The sequence below is a fragment of the Aedes aegypti genome, chromosome 2 (genome assembly GCF_002204515.2).
Source record: "Aedes aegypti strain LVP_AGWG chromosome 2, AaegL5.0 Primary Assembly, whole genome shotgun sequence".
NCBI lineage: Eukaryota > Metazoa > Arthropoda > Insecta > Diptera > Culicidae > Aedes > Aedes aegypti.
The window spans coordinates 112,973,544-112,986,429 of NC_035108.1; the positions used below are offsets into that span (position 1 = coordinate 112,973,544).

The window sequence follows — 12,886 nt, forward strand, 5'->3', positions numbered from 1 at the left end:
AAAAATACAATTTCGTTGTTTGAGAATTTGTTTGAAACTTATGAATTCAACTCATACTCAATCAACTGAAGTTCTTACCGGCATTGTTCCTCTCAAAATTCGTTTTCAAGAACTAAATTGCAAATTTTTGATTAATTGTTTCTCAAGTAATCATCCAATTATCAACATTTTGAAGTCCCTATTTGAAATTAACCCGACGAGTAAAATATTGGGATCTTATATTTATTGCTCAACTGAAAATATTGTACCAATTTCATTGAATGGTTTTTACAATTGTAAAATTGATGTTCATACATATCAACCATTGATTGACTTGTCGTTACTTCACGAATTAAAACAATTTCCAAAACATTTACACCCTCATTTTGCCAATATCTTATTTGAGCGTAAATTTGATGGAATTGCCTCTGCACAATTTTATTTTACAGAAGGTTCATTAATTCAAGATATCGCGGGTTTTGGAGTATATAATGAGTTTTCGGCTCACTTTTTCAAATTGCAAGCTCCTTGTTCTATTTTCGTAGCAGAATTAGTCGCTTTATACTTTGCTTGCAACTTGATTAAGGAGTGTCCACCAAATATTTATATTGTTTGTTCTGACAGCTTGAGTTGTCTTCATGCTTTGAAAACCGTTTCTTTTAATTTCAAAACTCATTTTATATTATTTATGTTGAAACAACTTTTATTTGACTTACACTCTCAGGGATTTATCATAAAAATAATATGGATCCCTTCCCATTGCAAAATTTATGGTAATGAACAGGCTGATTTATTGGCTAAATTTGGTGTTGCTCGGGGGCTTATTTATAACCGTGACATTTCTTCTTCTGAATATTATCCCAAATTAAAAGAATATTCCATTAGTAAATGGCAAATTTGTTGGAATTCTAGCGACAAAGGAAGATGGTGTTATTCAATTTGTCCTAAGGTCAGTCACTTTCCTTGGTTTAAGAATATACCAGGTAGTAGAAATTTTATTTGCTCTTTTTCACGACTGATATCAAATCATTATTTGTGTAACAGTCATTTATATCGTATCAATATTAAAGATTCCAATTTGTGTGAGTGTGGAATCTCGTATGAAGACATTGATCATATTGTACTTCAATGTTCAAGATATATTTTAACGAGAGAAAAATTATTTAATAATATAATCAATTTTGGTCATCCAATTCCTGTTTCTATTCGGGATATATTGGGTACAAAGTACTACCCTATACTTAAACTCTTATATCAATTTTTAATTGAGATCTCATGTATTGTTTGATACTCGTTTTTTTGTATTTTTTTTTATTTTCAGATATCAAGATGATGATTGGATACCAAAATGATGTTTAGTAAACCCCCTCCCTCATCCCATTTTCAAGATATCAATACACTCTCAAATCTACATTATATTGCAGTATATGGCTCTGTTATGGTTTTTGTTTTACCGTATGAGCCTTTAGTTTTAGTTTGTTTTTGTTTTGTAACGTTATAAGAAAAGATAAAGAGGTTTTGTGCCTTTTTGAGAAAGATTTCGAAAGTAAATCACTCAAAGGGGTTTTTCCCTCTTTCAAAATTATTGGTTAAAATAAATAAATAAATAAATAAATAAATGTGTTCATTTGGATATTTCAACCTCACAAATAAAATGATTATGTTTAGGCGTTTTTGAATGACTGGTTTCAAAAAAGTGACCAAGTCACTGGAAAGTGACTCGTTACCAGCCCTGACATTCACGCGGTGGGCCATCATCATCAGCCAGCCCAGCCCGCCAAAAAACCGCAATGAATGGTGCGGACAAAATTGCTGCAGAACTGCAGTGTTTTTCGTGCTTCGGCTTGATTAATGATTTGTGTACCATTCACTCGCGATCGGGTTACAGAATTCGTTTATTTCGATTACGACGACTACGGATAGCCATCAGTTCAAGTAAACACACATTACCAATGTGGCGAGCAGCAGCAATGAACTGGTTCTTGATTTATTCGATGGCAGAAGTTGAATGCTGCTTTTGTTCAAATCTAAATGGAACCTCGATTGCGATTGTTCGGGGATCAGTCATAGAGTTGTGCTTCTTCTTGGCATAACGTCCTCTCTGGGCTTAGTGTTCAATGAGCGCTTCCACAGTTATTAACTGAGAGCTTTTTTTTGGCAAAGTTGCTATTTTCGCATTCGTATATCGTGTGGCAAGTACGATGATACTCTATGCCCAAGAAAGTCAAGGAAATTTCCGTTATGAAAAGATTTCGGACCGACCAGGAATCGAACACAGACACCTTCAGCATGGCATTGCTTTGTAGCCGCAGACTCTAACCACTCGACTAAGGAAAAATTAAAGGTGCATTCAAAAACAATCGTTGTGCTATCTTTCAAGTGCAATCAATCACAACTTGCTTTGAACGTACAAAAGAAAAATCTTCAAAATAGAACTCACAAATATTCAGATTTTTTTTCCAAAAAGAGAACCAACAACGATTCTAAACCCCGTTTTACGGTACCAAAGCCCAAGGGTTTGAATTTAAATACCACTTGAAACTAAATTAATTCATCAAAGTTGTTGCACAACCCCCATTTCGGACAATACATGACAAACTCAACAGCCAATTCGCTCAACAAATTTGATATTCTAATTTCAATCAAAATTTTAATTGCAACAATATTGTGCCCAAAATACGCTCTGCACAATATAACGATTGTTGGATAATTACCGCCTAAACTACCATCAGGCAGCAATTTGTGGAGAGGATGGGTGCCACGATAGCATAAAATTTGATGACTGCCGGAACCGTATTCGCTAATCTCTCAATCATTGGCACCATTAGTTTCATCAGTTGTATAGCAATGGCAAACAGCTCGAAACCCGAACCGACTCGAGGGGGTGGTGGTAGATCTCTGAGTTCGACAGCTGCCTTCATCAACACATATCGGAGTCCGTCATTGGTAGGCAGCTAGAGACATGGCTGCAGCCACAGTAAAGGGCAGGAACGCACCACCGGACCTGTTCCTTTCGGCCACAATCGACTATAATTATTCAAAGTCATAAATTAATTAAAATTTAATGCCGAAATTAAATTGACCTGATAGTGTAGCGCGATCCGTAGTCGAATTGCCTCCCACCGTAAAGTTGTGCTGGAAATGTCATACATGTAGATGGAATAACTGAATTGTGTTGAGAGATGATCAAGAAACGCTAGTGTTGTTTTCGTGCAGTGTGTTTCGCACGTTCGAATGTTTTTTTTATGTGAGAAGTCCTTCGAGATATGTTTTTTCATTGTTGTTTTTGTGACTGATCTGAAGAGCAGACTTAAATAAAGTAGATTGTTTTAGGCAGAAACTGTTTATTTACTACCGTGACTAGCCAACAGGTTATGAGCCCAGCCACAGTTTGCTGCTTATTTCGGTTGCCTCGGTGAGTTGGAAGCGTATACTAAAGTGCTGCAGAATGGATTTATCTAAAGTTAGCTTCAAACGATTGAGCTACGACAACTACGAGATCTGGAAGGTGCGCGCCAGGCAAGTGTTGACGAGGGAAGGACTGTGGCCGTTAATCAATGATGATTTGCCGTCGACGAAAAATCAAACGGAAGAATGGAAGAACAAGAATGAGCTTGCTTTGCAGACTATCGGGTATCTGGTAGAGGATTCTCAACTAAGGATCATCCAAGATTCCGGATCTGCTAAAGAGGCGTGGAAAAATCTAAGAGAATACTATGTCAAGGACTCGTCTGTTAGCAAAGTAGCTTTGGTGAAGAAACTTTCGAAACTGGAACTGCCTGAAGGAGGAAACATGCATCAACACCTAACAGAGTTCGAGAACTTGTTCGAGAAATTAGAAAATGCAGGATGCCGTTTGGATGAGGACATAAAGGCTGCGTTTATGCTTGCAAGTTTACCATCTTCTTATGAGGCTACTGTGTCAGCAATACAAGGACGAATGGAAGTATTTACCATCAATTTTGTGAAAGCCAAACTTTTGGATGAATTCGAGCGAAGGCGAGAAAACAATTCTTTGGAGGAGCAAAAGGCGATGTTCACAAGGAATGCACGGAAGGTTAGAGAAGATACTGAAGGTACCCGAGTATGTTATGCCTGCGGGAGTCCGAATCATTTTATGAGAAATTGTGAACTGCTTCGGAGAGTTCGAAGTGAAGCATCCACAAACAGCGGTGGAAAGAATGCACATACGGCAAAATCAGCTACTGGTGAGCCTGGAGGGCACATCTGTTTCGCAACCGTTCAAGACGCGTCGGATCAAGGGTGGTATCTGGACTCTGGGGCATCAAAACACATGACTGGATCTGCTGAAAACTTGGATTGGAGCGATCGTATCAAAGAAGAAGCAATAATACTGGCAGATGGAGCAATCTTATCATCCAGACGAATGGGAACAAAAGGCATCAGAGCTAGTAATGGAAGAGGAGAAACGGTGGAAATTTCGTTAAGGGATGTGATTGTAGTGGATGGATTAACAGTAAACTTGATTTCGGTGCAAGTTATTACGAGAATGGGATATACTGTAAACTTTGATGGACATAGTTGTTGTATTTCGAAGGATGGTATGACAATTGTTGTTGGAGTGAAGGATGGCCATTACTACAGATTGAATTGCTGAATGGTGTTCTGAAACAGGAGGAGCACAATCGTTTCCTTGAGGAGGAGTGTTGAGAGATGATCAAGAAACGCTAGTGTTGTTTTCGTGCAGTGTGTTTCGCACGTTCGAATGTTTTTTTTATGTGAGAAGTCCTTCGAGATATGTTTTTTCATTGTTGTTTTTGTGACTGATCTGAAGAGCAGACTTAAATAAAGTAGATTGTTTTAGGCAGAAACTGTTTATTTACTACCGTGACTAGCCAACAAATTGTTCGTCTTTCCTATCTAAAATGGTGAAACTCTGGGTATGGTATTTCTAATTCCATTATGGACTCAATTAGTGTTTGATGCGTATAATTTTTACTATCTTCGCAAGAGTTTACCAATCTTCTGAATATGTAGTCTTCATCGGAACCTAAACCATACGTTCACATCGCGTCGTTTTCCATTCGGAAAATGGGGGAATTTCCTGAAAATGTTCTTTTTTACTGGCTGCAAATTCGGTCATCTGTTTTAACTGTCTCCATCACCAACGGGAATCGAAGAACGTGAGGGTGTGGCGAGTACCTACCGCCAATTTCCATAGCTCGGAGCCATAGAGGCTTTCTGATTGGCTTCGCATCCTATTATAATATTTAATAATCACGTTTCTTCGTAATGGCCTTGTTGGGCTCAACTCCAACAGGGTCGATTGCCCAAGGAGTACTGAAAATACTACTATGGGTCATCGACGCACAATGGGACCTTTTCTAAACAATACAATCAAAACCTCTATTGGGGGTCATAGATGGCGTTTTAGAGTATCGATATCCTTAGATAATATGCTCAGAATGTTCTTCTAGAGTCGGTGTACCCTTACTAGACAGTCCCCTATAGTCGCACTCCTATTCTTCCCTAATCGTTGCTTGGTACAAATAATAGGTCTTGACAATTGATGAATAATTCATCGCGTAACAATATTTCGCGTAACTTTTCAAAACGTCCTAAGTAACGAATATAAACAAATCGAGATTTTCATTACAAAGCACTCGTTTTGCACCATTTAACATCACATTAGAACACTCATAATAATACGTATACTATAAAATAATCTATTGAAAGCTTGAAAAAAATTACCAATGTTCAAATCAGCATTTTACCAGTTGTTACTTTGGACCTTTGATCAGAGAATCAACCATACGTCCTAAGGAACACTATAATCAAACAGGTTACTTAGGACATTCCTCGAATAGCTTTGGAATATAGTCTAAGACACTGTATATAAGAATAAAAGGTCACATTGATAGTTTATCAATCAATTTATTCGATATTCTCAGAGCAGCACTGCATCACAAAATTGTAAACGCTCAAGTAACCAAAGGAGAATGAAGTACACTTAATTTGAATCCGGTCGTATCACTCGCTCCTAGACCATTAACCTTTCCCACGGCATAAGAAATAACAAGGCAGGCTCTTTACTGATGTAAATATCAAGTTTGATTGTAAATATGTGACGTCACTCCTATTGTACCATATACCTTCCGGACCACTAGATTTTTTTTTTCGTAAATTTGTTCGAGGTGGATAGGAATGACGTCGTCAAGTAGCTGTCAGTTTTCGGAATATATCACCTTCTTAATATAGTACACCGTGTCCTTTCCTATAGAGGTCTCCAAGCAAACTGCCACGAACACCAACGCACAATCAATCTTACACATGTCGATTTCCTCAGAATGAAAACGTATAGATGTTTGTTTGACGTCATTGAGCTTTCGATCAACGGCAGGCCAACAAGGAAGTAGTTGTATTGCAGCAATTCAGTTTATATTTGGACTCTCACAGCAAACAAAAGCAATGTTGTGACAGTTCTCATAGCAAACAAAGAAAATTTTGTCTTCATTGCACTACTACGCAGGCAACTGGATTGGTCTATATCCAACTCCTTGACATCGATGAGGGCGTCGGTGAGACGCTGACTTTTCTCTAAGTAGGTGTCATACCATCATCATCCTTTCCTTTCCTCGTAATGGTTTACCATAAGGAATTGTAATAGGAGTGGTAAAGTAACCAACATGACAGCTTTCAGTAAGCAATCTACGAATTACTCCGTTACCACGCAACGCAACGTAATATGAAACAAAGAGTGTTTTCGAAGGGTAGTCCAAGATTTTTTTTATTTCAATAAATATGTTGTTTATTTTTTTAAAAAACATAGGTATACCAATTCGGTTATTTTTCCAATTTGACTGAGTTTGAACGTTCTGTAGAAAGAACGCTAAATTCTGTCGATGTTCCGTTTGACGGTGCGGACGTGCTTGAGTCATTTTCAGATGTGAGACCGTCCGTGGATGTTTCTGGTAGCTCTGTTGTGGATTCAGGATGTTCAGAACTAGTCGATTCGGGATCCGAAGAATTCTCAGTTGACGAATCTGGGGTTGAGGAACCTTCCTGAGTTGTGGAATCGACTGTTGTAGATTCAGGTTTTTCAGAACTAGTTGGTTCAGGATCCGTAGAGCTCTCAGTTGAAGAATTTGGTGTTGATGAACCTTCCTGAGTTGTGGAATCAATTGTTGTAGGTTCAGGCTGTTCAGAACTAGTTGGTTCAGGATTCGTAGAGCTCTCAGTTGACGAATTTGGTGTTGTGGAATCAATTACTGTGGATTCAGGCTGTTCCGGACTTGTTGGTTCAGGATCCGTAGAGCTCTCAGTTGACGAATCTGGTGTTGTGGAATCAACTGTTGTAGATTCAGGCTGTTCAGAACTAGTTAGTTCAGGATCCGTAGAGCTCTCTTTCGAAGAATTTGGTGTTGATGAACCTTCCTGAGTTGTGGAATCAATTGTTGTAGATTCAGGCTGTTCAGAACTAGTTGGTTCAGGATTCGTTGAGCTCTCAGTTGACGAATTTGGTGTTGTGGAATCAACTACTGTGGATTCAGTCTGTTCCGGACTTGTTGGTTCAGGATCCGTAGAGCTCTCAGTCGAAGAATTTGGTGTTGATGAACCTTCCTGAGTTGTGGAATCAATTGTTGTAGATTCAGGCTGTTCCGGACTTGTTGGTTCAGGATCCGTAGAGCTCTCAGTCGACGAATCTGGTGTTGTGGAATCAACTGTTGTAGATTCAGGCTGTTCAGAACTAGTTGGTTCAGGATCCGTAGAGCTCTCAGTCGAAGAATTTGGTGTTGAGGAATCTTCCTGAGTTGTGGTATCGACTGTTGTAGATTCAGGCTGTTCAGAACTAGTTGGCTCAGGATTCGTAGAGCTCTCAGTTGACGAATTTGGTGTTGTGGAATCAACTACTGTGGATTCAGTCTGTTCCGGACTTGTTGGTTCAGGATCCGTAGAGCTCTCAGTCGACGAATCTGGTGTTGTGGAATCAACTGTTGTAGATTCAGGCTGTTCAGAACTAGTTGGTTCAGGATCCGTAGAGCTCTCAGTCGAAGAATTTGGTGTTGAGGAATCTTCCTGAGTTGTGGTATCGACTGTTGTAGATTCAGGCTGTTCAGAACTAGTTGGCTCAGGATTCGTAGAGCTCTCAGTTGACGAATTTGGTGTTGTGGAATCAACTACTGTGGATTCAGTCTGTTCCGGACTTGTTGGTTCAGGATCCGTAGAGCTCTCAGTCGACAAATCTGGTGTTGTGGAATCAATCGTTGTAGATTCAGGCTGTTCAGAACTTGTTAGTTCAGGATTCGTAGAGCTCTCAGTTGACGAATCTGGTGTTGAGGAACCTTCCTGAGTTGTGGAATCAACTGTTGTAGATTCAGGCTGTTCAGAACTAGTTGGTTCAGGATTCGTAGAGCTCTCAGTTGACGAATTTGGTGTTGTGGAATCAACTACTGTGGATTCAGTCTGCTCCGGACTTGTTGGTTCGGGATCCGTAGAGCTCTCAGTCGACGAATCTGGTGTTGTGGAATCAATTGTTGTAGATTCAGGCTGTTCAGAACTAGTTGGTTCAGGATTCGTAGAGCTCTCAGTTGACGAACTTGGTGTTGTGGAATCAACTACTGTGGATTCAGATTGTTCCGGACTTGTTGGTTCGGGATCCGTAGAGCTCTCAGTCGAAGAATTTGGTGTTGATGAACCTTCTTGTGTTGTGGAATCAACTGTTGTAGATTCAGGCTGTTCAGAACTAGTTGGTTCAGGATCCGTAGAGCTCTCAATCGACGATTCTGGTGTTGAGGAACTTTCCTGAGTTGTGGAATCAACTGTTGTAGATTCAGGCTGTTCAGAACTAGTTGGTTCAGGGTCCGTAGAGCTCTCAGTTGACGAATCTGGTGTTGTGGAATCAACTACTGTGGATTCAGGTTGTTCTGGACTAGTTGGTTCAGGATCCGTAGAGCTCTCAGTCGACGAATCTGGTGTTGAGGAACCTTCCTGAGTTGTGGAATCCACTGTTGTAGATTCAGGCTGTTCAGAACTAGTTAATTCAGGATCCGTAGAGCTCTCAGTCGAAGAATTTGGTGTAGATGAACCTTCCTGAGTTGTGGAATCAATTGTTGTAGATTCAGGCTGCTCAGAACTAGTTGGTTCAGGATCCGTAGAGTTCTCAGTTGACAAATCTGGTGTTGAGGAACCTTCCTGAGTTGTGGAATCAATTACTGTGGATTCAGGTTGTTCCGGACTTGTTGGTTCAGGATCCGTAGAGCTCTCTGTCGACGAATCTGGTGTTGTGGAATCAACTGTTGTAGATTCAGGCTGTTCAGAACTAGTTGGTTCAGGATTCGTAGAGCTCTCAGTTGACGAATTTGGTGTTGTGGAATCAACTACTGTGGATTCAGGTTGTTCCGGACTTGTTGGTTCAGGATCCGTAGAGCTCTCAGTTGACGAATCTGGTGTTGCGGAATCAACTACTGTGGATTCAGGTTGTTCTGGACTAGTTGGTTCAGGATCCGTAGAGCTCTCAGTCGACGAATCTGGTGTTGAGGAACCTTCCTGAGTTGTGGAATCCACTGTTGTAGATTCAGGCTGTTCAGAACTAGTTAATTCAGGATCCGTAGAGCTCTCAGTCGAAGAATTTGGTGTAGATGAACCTTCCTGAGTTGTGGAATCAATTGTTGTAGATTCAGGCTGCTCAGAACTAGTTGGTTCAGGATCCGTAGAGTTCTCAGTTGACAAATCTGGTGTTGAGGAACCTTCCTGAGTTGTGGAATCAATTACTGTGGATTCAGGTTGTTCCGGACTTGTTGGTTCAGGATCCGTAGAGCTCTCTGTCGACGAATCTGGTGTTGTGGAATCAACTGTTGTAGATTCAGGCTGTTCAGAACTAGTTGGTTCAGGATCCGTAGAGCTCTCAGTCGAAGAATTTGGTGTTGATGAACCTTCCTGAGTTGTGGAATCGACTGTTGTAGATTCAGGCTGTTCAGAACTAGTTGGTTCAGGATTCGTAGAGCTCTCAGTTGACGAATTTGGTGTTGTGGAATCAACTTTTGTAGATTCAGGTTGTTCAGAACTAGTTGGTTCACTAGAGCTCTCCGTTGACGAATCTGGTGTTGTGGAATCAATTACTGTGGACTCAGGTTGTTCTGGACTAGTTGGTTCAGGATCCGTAGAGCTCTCAGTCGTCGAATCTGGTGTTGAGGAGCCATCCTGAGTTGTGGGATGAACTGTTGTAGATTCAGGCTGTTCAGAACTAGTTGGTTCAGGATCTGTTGAGCTTTCAGTTGACGAATCTGGTGTTGATGAACCTTCATGAGTTGTGGAATCAATTGTTGTAGATTCAGGCTGTTTAGAAGTAGTTGTTTCAGCATCCGTTGACGTTTCCGGAGTAGAGGAATATACCTGAGAAGTGCTGTCGGTTACAACGCCAATCGTACTCGTTTGCACCCGACAGTTGGCGTGAGCAGGGAAATCACACACTTTTGAACTGGGATTGAAATGCAATCCTGGAGGACAACTTAGAAGCCACTGTTTTTCATGTACACAAACGTAAAATTTACTGCACTCCTCTTCATGTGGTGTCATTTCTCCGGAAACACACGAAGGCTCCTTAGCAGAAGAGCTGCACTCAACGTTTGCTGGCCAGTCACAATAATTCCCGTTGCTGTTCCAGTGCAGACCGGCCGGACAGTTCTGTTCGACGACATTTCCCCAGACGCAGGTTAGAAATTTCCCGCACTCCGTTGGATGCGGCAAATGAACGGCTTGCGCGTTGCTTTCCTGATCGGGACATCTTGGATCACTTCCGAAAGTTCCGACGACCGAAATGAGTAGAATCCAGAAGTACCGAAGCATTTCGTATGGGGTTCTTGAACGAACTATCGGTGGACAGCAGTGTGTAACTGATCGAGACAATTATAGTTCGATTACATTTATAGGTACTCGAACGGCAATACGATAGTTTGTGACTTTCAAGCTTGTAACGAGACGATATCTTAGATAAGGAACTTTACACATGTCATGGGGATTCTTCTCACGTTTTTACTACATGCAGCAGTAGGTACATATATCTGTTAGATTATTCCCATCGCCATCGATACTTTCTTTTGCGGAACAATTTGTGTTTGAGTTATGGACCAACCAACTGAAGATGTCCATTTCCGAATGGTGTCTAATCTGAAGTGGGAAAGTAAAGATAAGTTTTGCTTTTGTCGGATGGTTTGTAGTATTTTGCGTCTGGATGAACCTTTTAGTGATAACATTGCTTAATTACGTATGTACTTGAGTTTGATGAATGAATCAGGTAAGATAGAACGGTCGGCTGAATTAAACTTCGTGGAATATTTGATTTCGTCATTGTTTGTTCAACTAGAGAACGGGATAGAATATATTTACCACCTGAAGTATTGTTTTGCGTTTCAATCACCCTTAAAAATTGATTTAAAATTTGGAATGTTCCATTAGTTATAACTATAGAGGGTTCCGGGTCATTTGGCCGAATTCTCTTTGGCCGAATGCCGTTTGGCCGAAAGGGTCATTTGGCCGAATGTCGTTTGGCCGAAAAATGACACAAATAGGAAACTTTAGATAGCATATCAGAAACGATATATGAAGCTTATATCTAGTCTTGAATGATATGAACCATACGTTATGAATACAAAAAAACCGCACAGAGTGTGACTGTGAGTCCTCAAAGAGAATGACATTCTTTTATTGCTTCCGGTCACTTCCGACAACTTGGTAGTGTAAACAATATAAATAGAAAGAACAGCCGATGTTTAAAGAAGGAAAAATCTCTTATGGGAATATAGCATGGATTCGCTAATAATTACTATAACACCTTCCTGTGTTGTGGAATCAACTATTGGTTCAGGATTCGTGGAGCTCTCCGTTGACGAATCTGGTGTTGTGGAATCAATTACTGTGGATTCAGGTTGTTCTGGACTTGTTGGTTCAGGATCCGTAGAGTTCTCAGTCGACGAATTTGGTGTTGTGGAATCAACAACTGTGGATTCAGGTTGTTCAGAATCAGTTGGTTCAGGACCCGTAGAACTCTCAGTCGACGATTCTGGTGTTGAGGAACCTTCCTGAGTTGTGGAATCAACTGTTGTAGATTCAGGCTGTTCAGAACTAGTTGGTTCAGGATCCGTAGAGCTCTCCGTTGAAGAATCTGGTGTTGAATGTAGCATGGATTCGCTAATAATTACTATAACAGTATAGATAGTGTAGGAGAATCGCAAAAAAAGTACGTTCATAGAATTTTTATCATAATTTGTTCAAAAAATGTAATACTAAAAAACAGTCAATATTTGAAAGAAGAAATAAAAAAAATTTGTGATGACAAATTTAGCAGTTTATCGCAAATGGTTATTAAACAGTATAAATCGAAAGAACAGCCGATGTTTGAAGAAGGAAAAATCTCTTATGGGAATATAGCATGCACACTAAAAAAAATTACGGATTACGGTGAAATTTCACCGTAATCTCAACAGCTGAAGGTTCGGTGAAAAATCACCGAATAATCTGTAAAATGATTGAACAAAATCATAAAGAAAAACATGAAAACGGTTCAACCGGGAATCGTTCTCCCAACCTTTCGATCAGGAAGCAGGCTTGCTACCACTAAGCCAGCTTTCACTGCTTGATAATGGTGTGCAAAAACTGAAACAAAAGGAAGCTCATGCCTGCCAGAGCGGCTATCACACATTTATTTTAAGTGTGTGGATATCGCTAATAACTACTATAACAGTACAGATGGTGTAGGAGAATCGCCAAGGAAAAAAATGTACGTTCGTAGCATTTTTACCGCCAAAATTTTCAGAACAATACAAAGCTAAAGAATGGCCGATGTTCGAAAGAAGGAAAAAATTCTAATGATGATGTAGGCATGAACATCAACATTTATCATAATAGCTTTGAAAAATAGTTTATATTCAAAAGATTGGTAAATTAGTGA

General features: G+C 40.1%; 1 protein-coding gene across 1 annotated transcript; it reads right to left on the minus strand.

Annotated features, from left to right (window-relative positions):
• Positions 1 to 6,700: 6,700 nt before the first annotated feature.
• LOC5571689 (flocculation protein FLO11) lies at positions 6,701 to 12,119 on the minus strand. Its single transcript, XM_021839505.1, has 2 exons — positions 12,014 to 12,119; positions 6,701 to 7,556 (listed from the first exon to the last, which is right to left on the minus strand). Exons 1-2 carry the CDS (start codon positions 12,117 to 12,119, stop codon positions 6,784 to 6,786), a joined length of 879 nt encoding a protein of 292 aa, XP_021695197.1. The 3' UTR covers positions 6,701 to 6,783.
• Between the last annotated feature and the right edge of the window lie 767 nt (positions 12,120 to 12,886).

Bases quoted from the DNA above. Each gene is read 5' to 3' on its own strand.
- LOC5571689 (XM_021839505.1), bottom strand. From the start codon at position 12,119: ATGCTACATTCAACACCAGATTCTTCAACGGAGAGCTCTACGGATCCT. The intron at 7,557-12,013 runs GTTCCTCAACAC...CAACTCAGGAAG, and splicing joins TGATTCCACAACTCAGGAAG to GTTCATCAACACCAAATTCT.